General features: G+C 46.8%; 10 protein-coding genes across 11 annotated transcripts; 3 read left to right on the forward strand and 7 right to left on the reverse strand.

Annotated features, from left to right (window-relative positions):
- The first annotated feature begins 17 nt into the window (after positions 1 to 17).
- Positions 18 to 2167, forward strand: LOC136183829 (diacylglycerol kinase epsilon-like). The gene is made up of 9 exons (XM_065970612.1): positions 18 to 785; positions 833 to 976; positions 1044 to 1186; positions 1238 to 1292; positions 1345 to 1458; positions 1510 to 1581; positions 1629 to 1750; positions 1810 to 1921; positions 1976 to 2167. The coding sequence occupies exons 1-9, from the start codon at positions 18 to 20 to the stop codon at positions 2099 to 2101; spliced, it is 1656 nt and encodes a 551-aa protein (XP_065826684.1). The 3' UTR covers positions 2102 to 2167.
- Positions 2168 to 2252: 85 nt separating this feature from the next.
- Positions 2253 to 3322, forward strand: LOC136183833 (queuosine-tRNA galactosyltransferase-like). The gene is made up of 7 exons (XM_065970617.1): positions 2253 to 2366; positions 2468 to 2584; positions 2636 to 2735; positions 2796 to 2860; positions 2910 to 2975; positions 3024 to 3119; positions 3170 to 3322. The coding sequence occupies exons 1-7, from the start codon at positions 2307 to 2309 to the stop codon at positions 3275 to 3277; spliced, it is 612 nt and encodes a 203-aa protein (XP_065826689.1). The 5' UTR covers positions 2253 to 2306; the 3' UTR covers positions 3278 to 3322.
- A 483-nt stretch (positions 3323 to 3805) lies between these two features.
- LOC136183831 (dynein regulatory complex subunit 3-like) lies at positions 3806 to 6355 on the forward strand. The gene is made up of 14 exons (XM_065970615.1): positions 3806 to 3836; positions 3889 to 3943; positions 4059 to 4281; positions 4331 to 4447; positions 4499 to 4665; positions 4720 to 4866; positions 4921 to 5040; positions 5088 to 5200; positions 5275 to 5449; positions 5499 to 5630; positions 5685 to 5755; positions 5807 to 5930; positions 5987 to 6064; positions 6125 to 6355. Exons 3-14 carry the CDS (start codon positions 4122 to 4124, stop codon positions 6296 to 6298), a joined length of 1578 nt encoding a protein of 525 aa, XP_065826687.1. The 5' UTR covers positions 3806 to 3836; positions 3889 to 3943; positions 4059 to 4121; the 3' UTR covers positions 6299 to 6355.
- A 307-nt stretch (positions 6356 to 6662) lies between these two features.
- Positions 6663 to 8960, reverse strand: LOC136183832 (L-amino-acid oxidase-like). Its single transcript, XM_065970616.1, has 6 exons — positions 8240 to 8960; positions 8076 to 8168; positions 7798 to 8021; positions 7644 to 7746; positions 7053 to 7584; positions 6663 to 6998 (listed from the first exon to the last, which is right to left on the reverse strand). The coding sequence occupies exons 1-4, from the start codon at positions 8875 to 8877 to the stop codon at positions 7742 to 7744; spliced, it is 960 nt and encodes a 319-aa protein (XP_065826688.1). The 5' UTR covers positions 8878 to 8960; the 3' UTR covers positions 6663 to 6998; positions 7053 to 7584; positions 7644 to 7741.
- Positions 6769 to 7685, reverse strand: LOC136184052 (achacin-like). Its single transcript, XM_065970879.1, has 3 exons — positions 7644 to 7685; positions 7053 to 7584; positions 6769 to 6998 (listed from the first exon to the last, which is right to left on the reverse strand). Exons 1-3 carry the CDS (start codon positions 7683 to 7685, stop codon positions 6769 to 6771), a joined length of 804 nt encoding a protein of 267 aa, XP_065826951.1.
- Positions 8961 to 9253: 293 nt separating the features above from the next.
- On the reverse strand, positions 9254 to 11573 carry LOC136183828 (L-amino-acid oxidase-like). Its single transcript, XM_065970611.1, has 6 exons — positions 10803 to 11573; positions 10656 to 10748; positions 10375 to 10602; positions 10231 to 10324; positions 9650 to 10178; positions 9254 to 9596 (listed from the first exon to the last, which is right to left on the reverse strand). The coding sequence occupies exons 1-6, from the start codon at positions 11435 to 11437 to the stop codon at positions 9367 to 9369; spliced, it is 1809 nt and encodes a 602-aa protein (XP_065826683.1). The 5' UTR covers positions 11438 to 11573; the 3' UTR covers positions 9254 to 9366.
- A 230-nt stretch (positions 11574 to 11803) lies between these two features.
- LOC136183827 (L-amino-acid oxidase-like) lies at positions 11804 to 14021 on the reverse strand. Its single transcript, XM_065970610.1, has 6 exons — positions 13366 to 14021; positions 13219 to 13311; positions 12938 to 13165; positions 12788 to 12887; positions 12201 to 12729; positions 11804 to 12147 (listed from the first exon to the last, which is right to left on the reverse strand). The coding sequence occupies exons 1-6, from the start codon at positions 14004 to 14006 to the stop codon at positions 11918 to 11920; spliced, it is 1821 nt and encodes a 606-aa protein (XP_065826682.1). The 5' UTR covers positions 14007 to 14021; the 3' UTR covers positions 11804 to 11917.
- A 244-nt stretch (positions 14022 to 14265) lies between these two features.
- Positions 14266 to 16423, reverse strand: LOC136183508 (L-amino-acid oxidase-like). The gene is made up of 6 exons (XM_065970167.1): positions 15822 to 16423; positions 15682 to 15774; positions 15401 to 15628; positions 15247 to 15346; positions 14664 to 15192; positions 14266 to 14615 (listed from the first exon to the last, which is right to left on the reverse strand). Exons 1-6 carry the CDS (start codon positions 16406 to 16408, stop codon positions 14386 to 14388), a joined length of 1767 nt encoding a protein of 588 aa, XP_065826239.1. The 5' UTR covers positions 16409 to 16423; the 3' UTR covers positions 14266 to 14385.
- An 86-nt stretch (positions 16424 to 16509) lies between these two features.
- LOC136183512 (L-threonine ammonia-lyase-like) lies at positions 16510 to 18729 on the reverse strand. The gene is made up of 11 exons (XM_065970175.1): positions 18499 to 18729; positions 18367 to 18437; positions 18272 to 18317; positions 17881 to 18122; positions 17662 to 17824; positions 17508 to 17598; positions 17374 to 17449; positions 17194 to 17319; positions 16976 to 17143; positions 16865 to 16922; positions 16510 to 16818 (listed from the first exon to the last, which is right to left on the reverse strand). The coding sequence occupies exons 1-11, from the start codon at positions 18673 to 18675 to the stop codon at positions 16687 to 16689; spliced, it is 1350 nt and encodes a 449-aa protein (XP_065826247.1). The 5' UTR covers positions 18676 to 18729; the 3' UTR covers positions 16510 to 16686.
- Positions 18730 to 19012: 283 nt separating this feature from the next.
- On the reverse strand, positions 19013 to 21540 carry LOC136183511 (ATP synthase mitochondrial F1 complex assembly factor 1-like). 2 transcript variants are annotated; one of them, XM_065970174.1, is made up of 8 exons: positions 19941 to 21540; positions 19827 to 19889; positions 19724 to 19774; positions 19613 to 19660; positions 19459 to 19554; positions 19334 to 19400; positions 19241 to 19278; positions 19013 to 19193 (listed from the first exon to the last, which is right to left on the reverse strand). In XM_065970174.1, exons 1-8 carry the CDS (start codon positions 20034 to 20036, stop codon positions 19020 to 19022), a joined length of 633 nt encoding a protein of 210 aa, XP_065826246.1. In that variant the 5' UTR covers positions 20037 to 21540; the 3' UTR covers positions 19013 to 19019. The 2 variants fall into 2 exon arrangements, 1 of the variants encoding a protein (XP_065826246.1); XR_010669181.1 differs by lacking the exons at positions 19013 to 19193; positions 19241 to 19278; positions 19334 to 19400; positions 19459 to 19554 and having other exon boundaries at positions 19641 to 19660; positions 19832 to 19889.
- Positions 21541 to 21560: the final 20 nt, after the last annotated feature.

Raw genomic sequence — 21560 nt, forward strand, 5'->3', positions numbered from 1 at the left:
GCGTGCGTTAAGTTTGAATGCATCTATACGAACTTTTCATTTGGCAAGGCGAACCGCTCCAGATTGGTCTCGCGTGCCTTCTGATCTTTATCCTATTGTGGGCGTTCAACAAATTCTACCTGAGTCGTCGAAAACGAGTCGTATCGCATCACCTCCACGTGCGAGATCCCAGCAAAGGCCATCGCTGGACGCCAACCGAATTCATTCGTCGTCCGACCTACTGCAGCGTCTGCGAAGAACCGTTCGTCACGGGCTCCTACTGCGACACATGTCTCGTTTGCACGCACGACGAATGCGTAGGCGCGGCAGACAAGCGTTTCGCCTGCAAGGCGTTGACTCTCTCGCCGGAGCGCACGTCCATGCGTCACCACTTCGTCAAGGGCAACGTGCCCCTGTGCAGCGCGTGCGCTCGATGCGGTCGCGACTGCGGCGGCGAGCCGCGTCTCTGCGACGTCCGATGCGTCTGGTGTCAGCGCAAGTGGCACGAGAAGTGCGTTCTGCGCGGCAACGTCGGCTTGGAGGAGTGCGATTTGGGCGTCTTTGCCTCGCTCATCGTTCCTCCCTATTCGATTGCGCTGAAGATGAGTAGCGATAGGGCCGTCGCCGTCGCCGCCGGGTGGAGGAAGGGGAGGCAGCAGAGGCGGCGATTGGTCGTCGATCGCGTGTATCCGGTCGCAACGAGACGGCTGTGGAGTCCGGTTTTGATTTTGAGCAATCCCAAGAGCGGGGAGAAGGCGGGCGATTATTTGCTGTCGGCTTTTCGGAGTTTGCTTAATCCGGTGCAGGTTCGTGACTCGAAATGAATCGATGGTATTATTTATCTTATTGCTAGGTCGTGAGCTTGGCCGAGGTTAGTCCTGAAGATGCTTTGGATTTCTGCCATCTTGTTGGAGACATAGAGTGCCGTATTATAGTCTGTGGTGGAGATGGAACGGTTGGATGGGTATTGGCAGCAATTGACAAAGCAAATCTCAAAGTAATAGGAAAGACGACTAGTACTAGGTCTTTTTATGTAAACCTTTATATATATATATATATGTAAGGTTCCTCCTGTTGTTGGGATTATTCCTCTTGGCACTGGCAATGATTTGGCTCGTGTTCTTGGCTGGGGATCAGGATACGAAAGCGAAGACGTGGAAGATTTACTCAAAGAGTTCCAAGAAGCCGATGTAGTGCATCTGGATAGGTTGAGCACTCTATTCCACAAAAAACCGTATTGCATTTCAGTTGGTTTTAGATGGAATGTTGATATTCAGCACTCAAGTTTCATGGGCCTTAGAAGACCAGCCAAGGTGAAGTACGCAGGTAATTTGCATCATGCGCCTTTCTTATCCCCTTGCATAGAAATTGGTCATGAACAATTACTTTGGCATTGGTTGCGACGCGTGTGTAACTCTCAACTTTCACAATCAACGCGAGAGTTCTCCCGAACTATTTCAAAGCAGAATGATGAATAAAGTGGGAACGATTCTGCTTATTATATTTTAATGCGGGACAATTTCTCCTCAGGCATGGTATCTTGGCTATGGTTCAAAGGAAGTACTGCTACATAGTTGCAAAGATCTGCAGAAGAAGATTAGCGTCTGTCAGAAAAATTTGGCCTTGATTTATTCTATTTTTAATTTAAGGTGGAGCTTGATGGGGTTGTCCTTGATCTTCCTGAGCTAGAAGGCGTTGTCGTACTAAACATCAAGAGCTGGGGAGCTGGCGTAGAGGTGTGGGGTGATGGAAACAGCTTGGGTCCCTGCAAGTCAGTCGTATTAATCTGTAAGCACCTATCGACGACTTCAATGAGTTGTGTGTGTGTAGGTTTGATGATGGTCTGCTGGAAGTGTTTGGTGTCTATTCCTCTTTGCACATAGCGCGACTAAACGTCTCTCTTGCCGAACCTATTCGACTAGGAAGAGCGAAGCGAATTAAGGTGAGTAGAATGAATTTTTTACTTTGGATTGCAATTTTTTGCCGGGTTCTAAAGATTGCGCTGAAATCAGGTCAGGTACCTGTTCACGTGGACGGAGAGCCGTGGGAACAGTCGCCGTCTGTAATAACAATAGCTCATCACAATCAACTTGCAGTAATGCAGAAGCGAACCGAAAAATAGCATTTGTTTGTATTTAATTAATTTAATTAAGTGAAGTCTAACCCCCACCCAGTTAGGGGGACAGTAGGTACGGCGCGCGCTGGCAGCGTACAGTATGTGCCCCGCGCCCCCTGGTATGTGCCTGTGTCAGAGATATAAAAGGCAGAGATATAAAAGAGACTCTTTTATATCTCTGCCTGTGTGAAAACACCGATATTATCCGGGAATGAGAGAGAGAGAGTCAACGAACAATCACGTCATGGTTGAAGCAAGAAAAGTAGACTTGGTGTGTTTTTTGCTTCTCAGTCGTCCCCAGGCTCTTTAGTAAGGATAGATGAGTGCCTGGGGACAAGGCAAAGTAGAGCCCGTCCTTTTACGAACGCGCAGAGCATTATTACGCCGGTCTACAATGCGAAAGAATTTCTCGAAGACGTCTGCAAATCGATCGTTTCTCAAACGTTTACCGGTTCAATGGAGTGGTCGATTTTCGACGACGCTAGCTCGGTATACCTTAAAACAAAAATAAGCTGCGATTTTGGAAAAAATTGACGACAGGACAAATCGATCGAAGTTGTACACCGCTGGCTTCCTCAATTAGAGAAACGAGGCATTTGTGTCGTGATGGGAGGTCACAGTGGAAAAGAGCCGAAGGGTGGTACGTCTTCAAATGATCTGTAGTCAACGTCATCTAGATACCAGGCATCTGATTTTACAGTAGGATACGCCAAAAATCGAGCTATTGATCAGAGCAGCGGACGTTTTCTTTGCTTTATGGACGCCGTGAGCGCTGTCACAACACGTCACTTCTTGATTTTTATTTGGAACTTAGGACGACGTCATGCACGCTAGGCGTATTGAATTGCAGTATGCAGCTTCTCTGTCCAACCCTGATGCAGTATGTAGATGCATGCACATAATTGGGATTTGAAAATTTTCTTTATAGATAGTAGGATGTCAGTTCTGTCGGATTCCTTGCACGTCGACGCCACGCTACACTCGCTGGGCGAATTCTCTTACAGACGTTCAATTGAGAACTCAAGTAGACTACACTCGATTTTATTCTAAGAGACTAAGCAGAGTTTGGCTTAGGCGTTTACTTCATTTGGACCGACGATTATACAGCCTTCATGGTTTTGCTCGAGAGACGTGTTCCTTAGAGCCGGTCCTTTTGTAGAAGATAAAAAGGTGCGATTCTAATTTTAAAATATTTTTGTTGTACGGTATGAAGCGTTTTTCAATTAATTTAAGGGCACGCCTGAAGATCTTCTCTTCTTTCATGAGCATCTTCGTCTAGGAGGCAGTTTGGTGAAAGTTGACCAGTGCCTTCTGACGTATCGGTATCATCCTTCGGCTACTACCTTTTCTATCAAACGGTATTTCACTGGGTTTTTTTTATTTTTTTGATAACCTATTATTTGCCTTTAGAGAACGTATATGGGATATTCAGGTTAGGGCTCTGGAGGAATTTGTTCTTAGTCGGTGGGACTCGTTCACAATATGGAATGCAGGAAAGCAAGGTCGTCGACTCTATCGGAGTCTAAGTGAGAACAGCAGAAAGAAAGTCGTCTCTTTCTGTGACGTCGATGAGAAGAAAATAAAGAAGGGGTTTTACACCTTTGAAGACACCAAAGTGGGTACAGGCTAATGCTCTAACATGAATGAATAGAGATGATTGATGCAGGAGGTTCCACGGCCTCGAGTGGCGATTGTGCATTTTAGAGAAGCTCAACTGCCACTTGTAATATGCGTCAAGTGGGTAAGGCTAGCATGCTTGCATGAAAGACTTAAGTCAATCTTGTTTTTTGTAGGATCTGACCGGCGGTCAATTTGAGGAAAATTTAGAATCGCTACACCTGGTTGAAGGTAGAGATTATTATCACTTCGCTTGACTAGCAACTGCTCAACATGCTAATTAATCAATTAATTTATAAGTATTATTTTTAGTAGCGTTCTTATTCGGATTTGAATTTACATACAGGTCATTGTTTTATACGGGACGTCGTTGTCAGATCGTTGCTACTGACAACAAGAGCTCTTCGCCATGAGTCGAGTTTACGACGCGATTGAGCCGACCGTTATCGATGACGAGCTCCTGCACGAGTGCGTCTACGATCAAGGACCGACGGGAGAAGCGGGAAGTATCGTACAACGCGAGGGAATCGATTTTCGAGACGTTTCCCAACTGCGTCTCGATTTTCGAAGTAAGAAGCACGTCGAAACCGATTCGCGGGGCCGTAATAAAGTACAAAGATATTCTAAAAATCGACAACATCTGGATGTTCACCGGCCTAACGAAACTTCAATTGGATAACAATATTATTGAGAAAATCGAAGGACTCGATACTTTGGTCAATCTTCAGTGGTTGGGTTAGTTCTTATTTTGATTTTACACATAATTCGGGTCGATTACTTCTTCAGATTTGTCGTTTAATAATATCGAGGAAATCTCCGGTCTTGATCGTCTAACGAAACTCGAAGATTTGTCGCTCTATCATAATCGAATAAGCAAGATGGAGAACATGGAGAGTCTCGTTCATCTGCAGGTTTTCTCCGTTGGATCCAATTGTCTCGAAGACTTGAGAATGGCAAGAAAAAAATTGTGTCTGCGGAAATCCTGACGTAACCTTGTGCCTTTCTAGCTTATTTATCTGAGGCGATTTGCAAACCTGCAAACGCTCAACTTGTCCGGAAACCCTTTCTGTCAGGATCCCCGCTACAAACGATACGTATTTGCCCATCTACCCCAGCTGAGATATCTAGATTTTCGACTCGTCACAGAAGACGAGGCAAGGAGACTTTTTATAAAAAAGCCTTTGCTTTTCATGGAATTAAATATGCAGAGAACGGAAGCACAGAAAGAATACAAAGATGATATTGATCTCATAAAGCAAGCTGAAGCTGAAGAGGAGAAGCGAGCATCGGAGGAAGAAGCAACCTCTAAAGAACTTGCACGTCACAAAGTAAGAGATCTGTAGCTATATATACATGTAGCTATGTTTTTTTGTAGGCTGCTTACGTTGATGGCATGTTTGGGCTGGAATTGTTTGAGGGTATGTATGAGGAAGACCAGGATGCGTCTAAACTTCATCAGATGCCTGGTGTTGAAGCAATGCTTACCAGATATCCAACGCACATAGTAGACACTTATGTTATTAAGTTGCGCGTGTTTTTCCTTGACTTGAGTATTGGTGCACTTTTCGTGAGCAGTTTGTCGTCATCTGCAATGACTTGGCCGAAATGGGACTGAAGGAGAAGGAGAAGCGTCAGCAAGAATGCGAGGACTTCTCCAGCTGCGTCGAGGAAGCAAAGAGGCTCAATAAAGAGAAAGGCGTTCAACTGGTGGAACAATATCTCAGTTATAAGAAAACCGTAAGGAATTGAATACGAACGTACTCATGATCTGAATGGGGGAGTGTAGGCATTGCAAGGCGTGCATCACATACGTGATATAGGTGAGCAGGATGAAAAAATAGAGGAATGCAGAGCAAAGCTGGAGCAGCTGAAACACGAGCTGTTGCTATTCGAAATGCAGCTTGTCGATCAGTTAGAGGTAAGGTTAGAGGCATACGTAACGTTGCCTTTGATTTGTACACTTTACTTCTAGGAGGTTATCAAGGATTTTGAGCGCAGCGTTACAGAGATGGTATCAGTGTTTGTTGAAGGAGTGCAGCAAAGGTATAAGAAGAAAGAGGATCACGCGTAGTTCTGACAATCATGTTCCTATAGAATGACCCAAAGCCGTGATCTCGAGAATGCTCACCACGAAAAATTAACCGAAATCGCTATGCAGCTCTTGGAGAGAATGGTTAAAGGCGAATTGGAAGAAGAGCTGCCTGATGAATTGAGAATGGTATTACATACCATATAGAAAAAACCATGGCAATTTCAATTTATATTTCCTTGTAGCTTTTCGTTGACAAAGATACCATTGCGAATGCAATTAACGCTTCGCATGATGTTCACGTTTTAGCAATTGACAACAAAGTACGGCCACGTTTTTTATTATAATTAATTAATTAGCTAACTGGTGTTTTTCTCACTAAGGAGGATAGCATTCTATCGAGGGCGCGTCGCGATCTAAATTTTCTCGTCGAACGTGTACATCGCGAGGAGGTGGAACGAAATCGATCGCGCACTGCTGAGATTCTTCACTTTATCGAACACCATGGCAACGAGTTTGATATGTTAGAGGAAAGCATGCACGATGCAAGAAGTTGAGACGCTATAGTTATCAACTGCGTTCGTACCTAACTACAAAACTGCGAGGTTATTGAATTATTGTTGTCACAGATTATCCTGGCTCTCTCCTTTATAGTCCCTCCCCTCCTCACCGAAACCCCTCCAGCGAAGAATGCAATCGGCTTCGAGCGCGAGGTGCGTAACGACTGTGTCGTCTAAGCTGTCAGTGAGTCTACGATCCTCCTGTACGTATTGGTGGGCCCCTACTAGGGAACTGTCCAACTTACGGTATCGTTTTCCCTCGCGGCCACTGTACCAACAACCCATTTGTTAGACTTACCAGTTACCCTACCGTGATAAATGACTGCAGAAGGGCCCCCCTTCCCTCGCACCAGTAGATAGCTACGTACATTACAATACTGATCTCGGAGACGTTGCAACACAGCAAACTCAAACAGAAAAAGAAAGCAATTTCACGTGACAGCGTTGTCACTGAGGGTTTGGTGCCTCTACGGTCGTATCGGCAGCCGTCGACGCAGAACGTTTGAAAGGAGATCCCTCTGCGAGAACTTCGTAGTCAGTAAATCGTTTGCTGATTCAAAGGCGCCCTCCGTCCAGCCTTGGTTATTGGAGTAAGCCGAGCCCATAATAAAGACATCGTGCTCGGGATCCAACTGAGTGACATTCTTGATGGCTTCGCTGATATTGTAGCCAGCCTTCCACAAGTGCCACGCTTCACCTAAAAAAATCAACATAAAATGGCGTAATCACGCTGCGTACCAATTTGTGTTACTGGGCATGTTTGGCCCATAGTTTGGAAAGTAGCCAGGCGTCGCATCGTGATCCCAGAACATCACCACGCCTTGTTCTGGTCTCCCTATAACGTCTTCAGTCGTATTATGATTGATGGCCATCTGTTTAACGGCCTCGTCCACTAACGCGTTATTTAACTGATAGAGAAAATCCACCGATCCGGGAAATCGGGACAAAGTGTTGCGGTCGGCCAAAGATCCCCAAAATTCGGCATTCGAGGCATCGTTATATGCCATAATAAAGGATCGTCCTGAATTGCTTTCTGGAGCGAAGTAGAACGTCTGACGTATCTCCAGACTCGATATGGATCTTCCCTTTATCAGATTCAGATATTGAAGCTCCGGATGTCGCCACCAGGGTTCCGGAAAAACGAGAAAGAATTTCGTCGATTTATGAGAAATGACGGCGTCGACCAAATGAGCATTGGGCGACGTTCTCAACGGCTCCCAATCGATCCTCTTCACTTGCGAACGAGTCATGCCGAGAACCACTTTTCTTCCACAGTGGTATCTCTGAGAGAGAGTCGACAGCAGAGTAGGAAATTTATACGTGCGCCGTTGTGTGCGCGTACCTTTTCGCCGGTAACGGAGTCCGCTACTGTGACCAAATACATATGAGAGTTGTCTTGGCGTTTGCACTTTTTTATGGCAGTAACGGTGGAATTTTTCATTATTCTGCCAAAAGCCGAACTAATTAGACGGAATCTATTGATTAATTTGACCGACTTGCTATTGTTATGGCTTGAAAAAAATCGGCGAGATGAATGGGAATTGTCTGCATTCCTTCGTCTGGCGTGCTGTAATCCGGAAGCGCCGTGTCAGTATGAGAGCCGAGATTATTTCCGGCAGCACCAGGATTCTGCGGAAACATGTACGTATACCCGTTTCCGTCCTGCCAGTAGTGCTTCGCATCGGCACTGGCATTAGCCAAAGCAAAAACATTGGCTTGCCTAGAAGATGTTATATTAGTCGACGATGTATTCATAAGTCTCTACATGTTTTACCCATAATAGTAGAAGGGGTCCCCGTAGACGGTATAGGCCTGGTCCAGTGGCTTGTTTCTTTGGGACGGAGGAACAGTGGCATTGAAATATTTTCTTTAATTAATTAACGATACGTTAGTAGAGAGAAGAGGGTTATTTGTGTAGTTGTAGCTAGAGGAGCTTACGCTTGGAGTGTATCAGGGTATAAGTGCTTTTCGTCTTCCTTTAGATTGTACGGAAGCTCGGCAGTCGTTAGATGCTTCTGCTGCAGAAAGACGTCGCGCAATAGAAAGGGTCGATCTGTGTTGTTCTCGTCCATGCCGAATTCCTTTACGGGAATGGCAAAATCCTTGATGACGTCGGTGAGTAGCTTCTGCTCTCCTTCGACGAAGCGCATTCCGCCTAGCTCGGCCATGTTGTAGTCAATACCGGGAAGCCGGAAGGAGTGAAGACGACCGCCGATACGATTGTTCGCCTCGAGCAGAAGAATCTTATCGTTTTTAAGCGTCGTGTTCTTGCGGAGCCGATAGGCGAAATAGGTACCGGACGGCCCACCTCCGACGATGATGACGTCTTGGATGTCGGCGGTCCGATCGGTGCAGAGACAGTCCGAGTCGTCGTCATCCATGGTACCACTTTTAGTAGGGGCGTCGTTTGCGTCGTCTTTTTCTCTCGTTGCCAGAATGGGAATGACGACGAGAATGATGATGACGCAGCAGGCCAGAGCGACTCCCAAAATGATCGTGGTCATTTGATATTTTCGTATGTCTCGTCTCGACGTTTGACGCGAGTCGTCCTCGTCGTTGTCGTTGAGTTTCTCCATCGCTCAATAGGATGCGCACCAGTGCGGGTCGAGGTGAGGAAATGAACTAAAACAATACGAAGTCTTATAGATGAGGAAAAACAGGCCGGGGAGCGTCCTGCGACGTAAATGAGTGAGCATTTACATCTCCTAAGGAAGTGACGCGAGGCAGCAGTCTGAATGGATGACGCCAATACGACGCGTGTACTGTGTACTTCCACACGCCAACGCTTTCGAGAAACAATGCTAGGCGGATGCTAAAAGGCGTGGGCTCTTCCTTGGAGATGCGGTTGTGGTCATTTGTGACATTTTCATATGCTGTCACCTTTGGTAGTACGTCATCCTTCACTTCCACTTTCTCCCACTCCTTTTTACCTACAAGTACCGGTACTAAACATTTAGTAGAGACGTTTGATTTCCACAAAGACAGCTGCAACAGATAAACAATGACAACGACAACGACAAGCAATACAGACAGTCAAACGTTCAACAGCGGCTGTCGTTCTTCTTTCAAAGATGAATCGAGCGTCTTTTGCGTTTGACGTTTTGGAAGAGAGGCGTCTGGGAAAACTTATCCTGCAGCAAATCCTCGACGCTTTCGAAAGCTCCCTCTGTCCAGCCTTGGTTATTGGAGTAAGCCGAGCCAACAATGAAGACCTCCTGTTCAGGATCCAATTGAGTGATGTCCTTCATCACTTCGCTGACATTGTAGCCAGCCTTCCACATGTGCCACGCTTCGCCTTAGGTATAACAAGTATTTAGGATTAGAATAGAACAAGCCCTGCTGCTGTACTTGGCATGTTTGGTCCATAGTTGGGAACGTCGCTGGGCACTGTGTCGTGATTCCAATACATCACTACACCTTGTACCGGTTTGCCAATAATGTCCTCAGTTGTGTTGTGATTGATAGCAATCTGTCTGACAGCTTCGTTGACAAATACGTCGTTCATCTGATAAAGAAAATCCATTGTTCCAGGATAGCGAGAAAATTTGCGATCGGTCAGAGAGCCCCAGAATTCGGCGTTCTGTCCGTCGTTGTACGCCATAACGAGAGATGACCCGGAACCGGTCGGCGGAGTGAAGTAGAACGTCTGACGCGTTTGCAGACTCGATATGGTTCTTCCCTTGGTCAAGTTCAGATACATGAGCTCGGAATCTCTCCACCAAGGTTTCGAGAAGACGAGAAAGTATTTCGCTGCTTTGTGAGAGGCAACAGCGTCGACCAAATGAGCGTTGGGTGACATCCGAAGTGGATCCCAATTAATTCTCTTCAATTGGGATCGAGTGAGGGCAAGAACGACTTTTCTTCCACAGTAGTTTGTCTGAAGAGGTCGGCACTATGAAACTCGTACACACTCATTTACGTCACGATACCTTTTCTCCAGTAACCGAATCCGCTACTGTGACTAAAAAAATCTGCTCATTGCCAAGTTTTTGTACAGATGTGACAGTGGAGTTGAGCTTCACTCTGTCAAAGCAGATCAAGGCCTTATAGTTAACTTCATTAGCTTGATTTACTGGCTGTTTGCATAACCGGCAAAACGATCGGCAAGATTTATGGGAATTGTCTGCATGCCATCGTCAGGTGACCTGTATCCAGTGGAAAGCGACGTGTCGTTACCGACGCCGAGCAGATTTCCTGCAACACCGGGATTCTGAGGAAACATGTACGTGTACCCGTTGCCGTCCTGGAAATAATTGTGAGCGTCAGCACTCGCATTGGCCAAAGCAAAAACATTAGCTTGCCTAAGCAAAGACGTCAATCAAAGTTACGGACGTATTTGTGCGTCTGCTCTTACCCATAATAATATAAGGGATCGCCATAGACGGTGTAAGCCTGATCAGGTGGCTTGTTCCAATCGGACGGACGAACAGTGGCGTAATAATATTTCCTGACAATTCCTCGCATCACTACAATTTTTTGAAAGTGTTTACATAGTACTTACGACTGAAGTGCATTTGGCACCTGATGCTCCTCATCCTCCTTCAAGTTATAGGGCAGTTTTGCCGTTGTCAGATCTTTTTGCTGCACGAAAACGTCGCGCAGCAAGTAGGGTCGATCTTCGTTTTCCTCGTCCATTTCGAAGACTTTAGTAGGTATGCCCAAATCGTTGATGACTTGCGCTATGAGCGGCTGAGCGTCAGGAATGTAGCGCATGCCGCCGACTTCAGCTACATAATAATCGATGCCCGGTATTCGAACGGAATGAAGGCGACCGCCTATACGATCGTTGGCCTCGAGCAGAAGAATCTTTTTATCGGTCAGCGAGTTGTTCTGACGAAGACGATAGGCCAAATAGGTACCGGACGGCCCACCTCCGACGATGATGACGTCTTGGATGTCGGCGGGATCGGGGCAGAGACCGTCCGAGTAATCGTCGTCCAAGGTACCACTTTTAGTAGGGACGTCGTTGGCGTCGTCTTTTTCTCTCGTTGCCAGAATGGGAATAACGACGAGAATGATGATGACGCAGCAGGCCAGAGCGACTCCCAAAATGATCGTGGTCATTTGATATTTTCGTACGTCTCGTCTCGACGTTTGACGCGAGTCGTCCTCGTCGTTGTCGTTGAGTTTCTCCATCGCTCAATAGGATGCGCACCAGTGCGGGTCGAGGTGAGGAAATGAACTAAAACAATATACGAAGTCTTATAGATGAGGAAAAACAGGCCGAGGGGGCATCCTGCGACGTAAGCGAGTGGACATTTGCATCTCCTAGGGAAGTGACGCGAGGCAGCAGTCTGAATGGATGACGCCAATACGACGCGTGTACTGTGTACTTTCACATCGCGCCAACGCTTTCGAGAAACAATGCTAGGCGGATGCTAAAAGGCGTGGGCTCTTCCTTGGAGATGCGGTTTTGGTCATTAGTGACATTTCCATATGCTGTCACCTTTGGTAGTACGCTTCCACTTTCTCCCACTCCTTTTTACCTACAAGTACTAAACATTTAGTAGAGACGTTTGATTTCCACAAGGACAGCTGCAACCGATAAAACAATGACAACGACAACGACAAGCAATGCAGACAGTCAAACGTTCAACAGCGGCTGTCGTTCTTCTCTCAAAGATGAATTGAGCGTCTTTTACGTTTGACGTTTTGGAAGAGAGGCGTCTGAGAAAACTTATCCTTCAGCAAATCCTCGACGCTTTCGAAAGCTCCCTCTGCCCAGCCTTGGTTATTGGAGTAAGCCGAGCCAACGATGAAGACCTCCTGTTCAGGATCCAATTGAGTGATGTCCTTCATCACTTCGCTGACATTGTAGCCAGCCTTCCACATGTGCCACGCTTCGCCTTAGGTATAACAAGTATTTAGGATTAGAATAGAACAAGCCCTGCTGCTGTACTTGGCATGTTTGGTCCATAGTTGGGAACGTCGCTGGGCACTGTGTCGTGATTCCAATACATCACTACACCTTGTACCGGTTTGCCAATAACGTCCTCAGTTGTGTTGTGATTGATAGCGATCTGTCTGACAGCTTCGTTGACCAATACGTCGTTCATCTGATAAAGAAAATCCATTGTTCCAGGATAGCGAGAAAATTTGCGATCGGTCAGAGAGCCCCAGAATTCGGCGTTCATTCCGTCGTTGTACGCCATAACGAGAGATGACCCGGAACCTGTCGGCGGAGTGAAATAGAACGTCTGACGCGTTTGCAGACTCGATATGGTTCTTCCCTTGGTCAAGTTCAGATACATGAGCTCGAAATCTCTCCACCAAGGTTTCGAGAAGACAAGAAAGTATTTCGCTGCTTTGTGAGAGGCAACAGCGTCGACCAAATGAGCGTTGGGTGACATCCGAAGTGGATCCCAATTAATTCTCTTCAATTGGGATCGAGTGAGGGCAAGAACGACTTTTCTTCCACAGTAGTTTGTCTGTAGAGGTCGGCACTATATGAAACTCGATCGTTTACACTCATTTACGTCACGATACCTTTTCTCCAGTAACCGAATCCGCTACTGTGACTACAAAAATCTGCTCATTGCCAAGCGTGCGTTTTTGTACAGATGTGACAGTGGAGTTAAGCTTCACTCTGTCAAAGCAGATCAAGGCCTTATAGTTAACTTCATTAGCTTGATTTACTGGCTGTTTGCATAACCGGCAAAACGATCGGCAAGATTTATGGGAATTGTCTGCATGCCATCGTCAGGTGACCTGTATCCAGTGGAAAGCGACGTGTCGTTACCGACGCCGAGCAGATTTCCTGCAACACCGGGATTCTGAGGAAACATGTACGTGTACCCGTTGCCGTCCTGGAAATAATTGTGAGCGTCAGCACTCGCATTGGCCAAAGCAAAAACATTAGCTTGCCTAAGCAAAGACGACAATCAAAGTTACGGACGTATTTGTGCGTCTGCTCTTACCCATAATAATATAAGGGATCGCCGTAGACGGTGTAAGCCTGATCAGGTGGCTTGTTCCAATCGGACGGACGAACAGTGGCGTAATAATATTTCCTGACAATTCCTCGCATCACTACAATTTTTTGAAAGTGTTTACATAGTACTTACGACTGAAGTGCATTTGGCACCTGATGCTCCTCATCCTCCTTCAAGTTATAGGGCAGTTTTGCCGTTGTCAGATCTTTTTGCTGCACGAAAACGTCGCGCAGCAAGTAGGGTCGATTTTCGTTTTCCTCGTCCATTTCGAAGACTCTAGTACTTATGCCCAAATCGTTGATGACTTGCGCCATGAGCGGCTGAGCGTCAGGAATGTAGCGCATGCCGCCGACTTCAGCTACATAATAATCGATGCCCGGTATTCGAACGGAATGAAGGCGACCGCCTATACGATCGTTGGCCTCGAGAAGAAGAATCTTTTTATCGGTCAGCGAGTTGTTCTGACGAAGACGATAGGCCAAATAGGTACCGGACGGCCCACCTCCGACGATGATGACGTCTTGGATGTCGGCGGGATCGGTGCAGAGACAGTCCGAGTCGTCGTACGTCGCGTCGAAGGTACCACTTTTAGTAGGGGCGTCGTTGGCGTCGTCTTTTTCTCTCGTTGCCACAATGGGAATGACGACGAGGATGATGATGACGCAGCAGGCCAGAGCGACTCCCAAAATGATCGTGGTCATTTGATATTTTCGTATGTCTCGTCTCGACGTTTGACGCGAGTCGTCCTCGTCGTTGTCGTTGAGTTTCTCCATCGCTCAATAGGATGCGCACCAGTCGAGGTGAGGAAATGAATAGATGAGGAAAAACAGGCCGGGGGGAGGTGCGATCGACCGGACATCTGCATCTCCTAGGGAAGTGACGCGAGGCGGCAGTCTGCTAGGCGATGCTAAAAGGCGTGGACTGTTCCTTGGAGATGCGGTTTTGGTCATTACTGTAGTGACATTTCTCCATATGCTGTAGTACGTCATCCTTCACTTCCACTTTCTCCCACTCCTTTTTACCTACAAGTAATAAACATTTAGTAGAGACGTTTGATTTCCACAAGGACAGCTGCAACCGATAAAACAATGACAACGACAACGACAAGCAATACAGACAGTCAAACGTTCAACAGCGGCTGTCGTTCTTCTTTCAAAGATGAATCGAGCGTCTTTTGCGTTTGACGTTTTGGAAGAGAGACGTCTGGGAAAACTTATCCTTCAGCAAATCCTCGACGCTTTCGAAAGCTCCCTCTACCCAGCCTTGGTTATTGGAGTAAGCTGAGCCAACGATGAAGACCTCCTGTTCAGGATCCAATTGAGTGATGTCCTTCATCACTTCGCTGACATTGTAGCCAGCCTTCCACATGTGCCACGCTTCGCCTTAGGTATAACAAGTATTTAGGAATAGAACAAGCCCTGCTGCCGTACTTGGCATGTTTGGTCCATAGTTGGGAACGTCGCTGGGCACTGTGTCGTGATTCCAATACATCACTACACCTTGTACCGGTTTGCCAATAACGTCCTCAGTTGTGTTGTGATTGATAGCGATCTGTCTGACAGCTTCGTTGACCAATACGTCGTTCATCTGATAAAGAAAATCCATTGTTCCAGGATAGCGAGAAAATTTGCGATCGGTCAGAGAGCCCCAGAATTCGGCGTTCTGTCCGTCGTTGTACGCCATAACGAGAGATGACCCGGAACCGGTCGGCGGAGTGAAGTAGAACGTCTGACGCGTTTGCAGACTCGATATGGTTCTTCCCTTGGTCAAGTTCAGATACAGGAGCTCGGAATCTCTCCACCAAGGTTTCGAAAAGACGAGAAAGTATTTCGCTGCTTTGTGAGAGGCAACAGCGTCGACCAAATGAGCGTTGGGTGACATCCGAAGTGGATCCCAATTAATTCTCTTCAATTGGGATCGAGTAAGGGCAAGAACGACTTTTCTTCCACAGTAGTTTGTCTGAAGAAGTCGGCACTATGAAACTCGTGCACACTCACATTTACGTCACGATACCTTTTCTCCAGTAACCGAATCCGCTACTGTGACTACAAAAATCTGCTCATTGCCAAGCGTGCGTTTTTGTACAGATGTGACAGTGGAGTTGAGCTTCACTCTGTCAAAGCAGATCAAGGCCTTATAGTTAATTAACTTCATTAGCTTGACTTACTGGCTGTTTGCATAACCGGCAAAACGATCGGCAAGATTTATGGGAATTGTCTGCATGCCATCGTCAGGTGACCTGTATCCAGTGGAAAGCGACGTGTCGTTACCGACGCCGAGCAGATTTCCTGCAACACCGGGATTCTGAGGAAACATGTACGTGTACCCGTTGCCGTCCTGGAAATAATTGTGAGCGTCAGCACTCGCATTGGCTAAAGCAAAAACATTAGCTTGCCTAAGCAAAGACGACAATCAAAGTTACGGACGTATTTGTGCGTCTGCTCTTACCCATAATAATATAAGGGATCGCCGTAGACGGTGTAAGCCTGATCAGGTGGCTTGTTCCAATCGGACGGACGAACAGTGGCGTAGTAATATTTCCTGACAATTCCTCACATCACAATTTTTAATGTTTACAGACTACTTACGACTGAAGTGCATTTGGCACCTGATGCTTCTCATCTTCCTTCAAGTTATAGGGCAGTTTTGCCGTTGTCAGATCTTTTTGCTGCACGAAAACGTCGCGCAGCAAGTAGGGTCGATTTTCGTTTTCCTCGTCCATTTCGAAGACTCTAGTACTTATGCCCAAATCGTTAATGACTTGCACCATGAGCGGCTGGGCATCAGGAATGTAGCGCATGCCGCCCAATTCAGCTACATAATAATTGATGTCCGGTATTTGAACGGAATGAAGACGACCGCCTATACGATCATTGGCCTCAAGAAGAAGAATCTTTTTATCGGTCAGCGAGTTGTTCTGACGAAGACGATAGGCCAAATAGGTGCCAGCCGGACCACCGCCGACAATGATGACGTCTTGAACGTCGTTGGGATTCGTGCAGAGAATATCGTTCGACGAACCGCAGGATTGGTTTAAGGAAATAGGACCGTTTTCTCCCTCGCTGTCAGCGTCTCTTGTCGCCAAAATCGGAATGACGACAGCAAGGACAATGACGCAACATAGAAGGCCAACTCCCAAAATGATGGCCAGCGTTCGGTAGCCTTTTGTCTCCATACTTCGTCACAGTTGTGAGTGAGCGTGTCAACACGAAAACGTTGCTAGGTAGGACAGCGCAGATGCTCGGCGTCTTTCTCTGCAATCTTGGCTATAACTAATTAAATCATGCATAACGTCATCTTTCTGCTATATAGCCATAGATACCATATCCCTGGAAACCTCACGTCAAAAATTACAGTCAAGTGAGCAAAATTGATAAAAACAATAGGAAATCGTGATCGTGAGCAGATAGCGGGTCATTGAACGATACAACAATCCAACCGTGGATCGACGTTTCAAATGTCTGAAAGGCGTCGATCGTAGTGGCGAAGGGGACCCCATCGAACCAGTCCAGGATAATGATCATTCAGACTGTGATGAAGCTCTTCAGCGTGCTTCCGATCCTTGGTCTCAACAATGCATTTTATCTAAACAGTCCCATAGAAAAAATCCTAAACAAGTTACAATTCTTACGTCAACACCGTAGATGTCTGAATAAAGCCAAGCCCTCTCGTGAAAAATGTCTTTAATACTATACATAATAAATCCCTTATTTTCAAACTTTCTATGGATAGGTAGACGTACCTGACTCCTAACGCGGCGAGAAGCGCTGTAAGCTTAGCACAGCCACCGGGAGTATCTTGAACTCTCACAACAAAACAACACAGACGCCCGTCGGAAGCGAGCCCTCGCTCCAGACATCGACCCAATATCGTCGTATCAATATTTCCTCCGCACAACGGTATCACGACTCTAATAAGTGAAATATTTGAGTAGATATGCACACTTTCCACGTGACATGCTTTTTGCCCTTGAGTTCCGGTACTAGGCCGGCTAGCACGGCGGCGAAGCCAGTGGCACCGGCACCTTCGACGACCGCCTTTTCGTGCTCGACCAAACGCAAAATGGCAAGAGCAATGAAATCCTCACTGCGGAGAAAAGGCTCCCGTCGTAGTTCTATGTGCTCATACAGTAGCTCTTACCTAACTGTCAGCATTTTATCAATGAAGGGCTGTGCGGTTGCCAGTGCGTTTGTCCCAACAACGGGGACAGCTAGACCTGAGAAAAGAAAAGGCGACTGTCAGTCAGAGATCTCGGTCTCTATGCGACTGCGTACCGTCAGCTAACGTTGGAAGCGTTTCTACTTTGACTGGACGTCCTGCTCGAAGTGCAGCGGAAAAACTAGGACAATTCTCACTTTCCACTCCCTTGATTTTAGTAGAGAAAACGTCGTCATTCATGAATGAACCAACACTCTGGCGGTTACATACTACTATGATGACGTCTGGCTTCAGGGTTTTCAGCGCGAGAGAGGCGCCGGCAATGAGACCGCCACCGCCAACCGGAATAATGACAGCATCGACGTCAGGCACTTGATCGATGATTTCGAGTCCTATCGTTCCCTGTCCAGCCAATATAGAATGATCATCATAACTAGAAGAGCACACAGTACGTAAGAGTGGCGTTTGGAGTCTTTTTCTTGCTCTAACCCATTCACGTATCGCATGTTTTTCTCTTTGCCAATCTTCATAGCGTGCGTTTTACTTTCTCCTATATGACTGCCATGCATGATGACGTTGGCGCCGCAGTCGCGACACGCCGACACTTTCATGATGGGAGCGAGCTCGGGCATGACGACGGTCACAGGCACGCCAAGATCGCGACCGTGGTAGGCCAGAGCGAGGGCGTGATTGCCAGCAGATGCTGCTATGACACCACAATTCTTTTGCTCCTGAGAAGAAAATGTAAGGAATAATAGTAAGTAGCCTCTAAGACTTTTCCGTGATCCACGTCCCTAGATTGTACTCACTCCAAGAATGTCTTTCTTAGAGGGAGTGCCATCTCTAGGGACGTGCACTGGTTTATATAAAAGTCAAATGCCTTAGTTAGTTGCTTGAGAGTGTTTCGTGCTCCTCTTTCTTTGAAACTGAAGGCAATTAGGTCAATTAATATTTAATTAGATTGGAGCAGCCTACCTTCCGGTGTACTGCATGAAATCTTTTTTGAAGTAGAGTTCCATGCCAAGAGAGTCGGAAAGATGAGAACGCTAACCACAATCTGCGGTTTCAAAGAAAAATCCGAGGAGGACTTCTCATTTTTAACGTCACCTCGCAAACGGTCTTCGGCACGCGATCCTTGATGCGATAAGCCGCCGCTGTGACGTCTTCAAACGTGATTCGATACGGCGCGGCGTTTTGGGCTGTCTTTTCGGGCGAAGACACAACGGTTTCCCCGTCCCGTTTCATCGACGATGTTTCCGATTGTTTAGCGTCTCCCATGAGCATCGGCTAAGGAAAAACAGAGGCCAGGTATCGAAGATCCGGAACAATAGTGTCTGACGTCACCGCCTCATCGTAGTCTGTCTCGGTGCCCGTATTTCACTCCTAAATTCTTTTGTTTGTGTGTCACAGTACCTTGATGAATCACGAAGGCTAAGTAGGCTGAACGAAAGCTGGAGTGGTATCAGCAGAAGCGACCAAGCAAGCTCTACACCGACTAGACACGGGTAATCTTGACCATGTTCGTAGAACAACGTGTACTACAGACCACTGCTAGTAAACTACTGGACCCTAGTAGTATACCACGAAAGTGAGCCATACAACAACCCTTTTTTAAACGAGATTTTTTCTCAGGCCAATGATTTCATATATTTTGCCCCAGAAGACTCTAGTACATTTATTACGGATTTGTAGTCAAAGTTTTCCGGATCAAAATTAAATTGACGGACCAATGACCATTGAAAGGAACTTGAAACATAAAAGAAGGAAACCAGATTTGCTAAAAATTGAGCTTTGAGACCATCCTAAAGCAGGACTGACAAATGAATCAAAAATAGGCAAATTGAAATACCAGTTGTAGAGAATAGTCTCCGCGCATTAGCACAATATCTAGAGGTGATAAACATTCAAGAGGAGTCACAACACAACCACAGTGAGTATGTACCCTTGCTCTCTTTGAATTCTGGGTAATGAGTTATGCTTAGAGCAGCGGTGGAGTTTTCTTTCCTTTGCTAAAATTGCTCTAGTCGCCTAACTGTGCAGGCGCAAAAATCTATTTAATTAATTAACCTGGAACTGCTGAAGATGAGTAAAGTAGCATAAGTGGCCACTGAATTCTCCATAGTAGAACTCGTATCCCGTGTGAATAGGGCAAGGATACACAAACTGCACAAACAGTATCAAAATTAATAATCTTTAATTATTTAAAAAAGCGAGCATCAACTCGAGGGCAAAGCTGAGTCTTTGCAAAAATCTCATCGTAGGTTCTGCTCTAAGACACATAAACACAAATCAGGTTTCTCGAATAAATACCTATTTCAATTTTGCTATTTACCGGTATTACAGCACTGATACAGTCTTTGTCATGATGGTATTGCTTCCACAACTGCAGAAGAAAAACAGTAGTTTAGACGTAAAAACTCCAAACAACTGATCACCTCACTGATTTCTTCAGCAGACTTATCTTCTACGAGATCCACACGAAGTAGAGCGGAGAGTGACTGGCGAGAGAGAGACGTGAAAGACGCTTTTCTTCTCGTTTGATTTCTTACTTTTTGGCTGTAGTTTGATCGTATACTAAAGCCAAAACGTCTCAAAGGTAGTCTCCCAGACCAACGAAAGAGAGAAACGAGCCGTTCCATTAACATTAACGCACGCTAGTAACCAGAAAAACGGCACATAACAAAATAAAAATTATATAGTCATATAAAAATAATTTTAATCATCTTGTTCTTTTTTTATCACTAGCTTGAACGGTCTGTAGTACGTAATCACGCTTCTTCTTCCGAACTGCTATGATAAGGAGAACTCCTAGTAGTGCCATGCCAGATGACTCCAGTAGAAAAACGGTAAATCCATGCCATCGTCTATACATCGCTTCTAAAATCAATGGTCCAATTAGACCTGCCAAGCCAAACGACGGAGAAAACATTCCCGCTGTAACCGTCGCCTCCTCAGCGTCCCAAATTTCAGCAATCAAGGCAGGAAGAGTCGACTTGGGCGCAGAAAAGCAAGCCATGAACAGAGCATAGAAACAGATTGCCACGTACCGTACCGACACAACATCGACGCCATAGATAATGAAAATCGTGATCAACGCCAGGCTGAGCGACTGCAGTGAAGCAGTGACGACCCAAAGATTCTTAATCCCCACTCGATCGGATATGAAGACCCACAGAATGCGAGCCGCTGTATAGGCAGCCATGACAATGGTCAAGAGCTGGTGAACAGCCTTTGAACTCTCCGTATGCCATATGACCTCGAGAAAGTCCTGTTGTCGACTAATCAGACCGAACCCAGCCATCATGATAATAAATCGGCCGACGAACAAGAGAATGAAGCGCCACGACGTCACACGTCCCCACACGACTTTAGACGACTCGCGCTTTTCTCTCTTGTCGTCTTTTGGCGATCGCCGCGGAATTTTCACCGGCGTTGCCAAGACAATCGCAATCGTCGTCGTCAAGACAACGAAGATGCCGACGATGAAAAAAATCGTCGCCGCGTCGAGGACCCCGTCGCTATGGAGACGCTGCGCGAATAGAAAGTATTGACCGTAGCCGATCGATCCGACGCCGACGGCCGCCGAAAAGACGCTCGCGGCGAAGCCGTGACGTCGCGGAAAGGCGGCGATGAGCGAATCGAGCCAGGCGAATAGGAGAAAGTTCACTCGTATGCCGGCGACGGCGAATAGGGCGACGTAGGCGATTTCGGCGGCGAGACCGCATTGGGAGACGACGACGCCGCACAGGCCGTAGGTGAGAGCGCCGAGGACGAGCGCGACGACGAGCGACGGACGCAAGCCGATTCGCTTTACGATTCGACTGTTGACGACGCCGGAGAGAGCGCCGATGCCGAGCGCGAGCGATTGGCCTATGACTGTGGACGATTTGCTCCACGTCGGGCACGATGTTTCGACGATTTTGATCATGTAGCTGCCCGAGTAGAAGATGCCGCTGTTCAGGCCACACAGGATGGCGCCGACGACGAGAAGGCGCGAACGCTTCGCTTCTTTTGTCTTTTTGGCGTCTTTCGACGAGTCGACGAGCGCTTCGGCTTCGGCGTCCGCCGACTCCATGGTTCCCCTGATGGTTCCCTGGTTCCAGAGGCTCCGTTAGCGCGATTTAGTACAGAACGGGGGCGTTCATAGCTGTTCATAGCCTCAGACCCTC

This window comes from Oscarella lobularis, chromosome 2, assembly GCF_947507565.1.
Source record: "Oscarella lobularis chromosome 2, ooOscLobu1.1, whole genome shotgun sequence".
NCBI lineage: Eukaryota > Metazoa > Porifera > Homoscleromorpha > Homosclerophorida > Oscarellidae > Oscarella > Oscarella lobularis.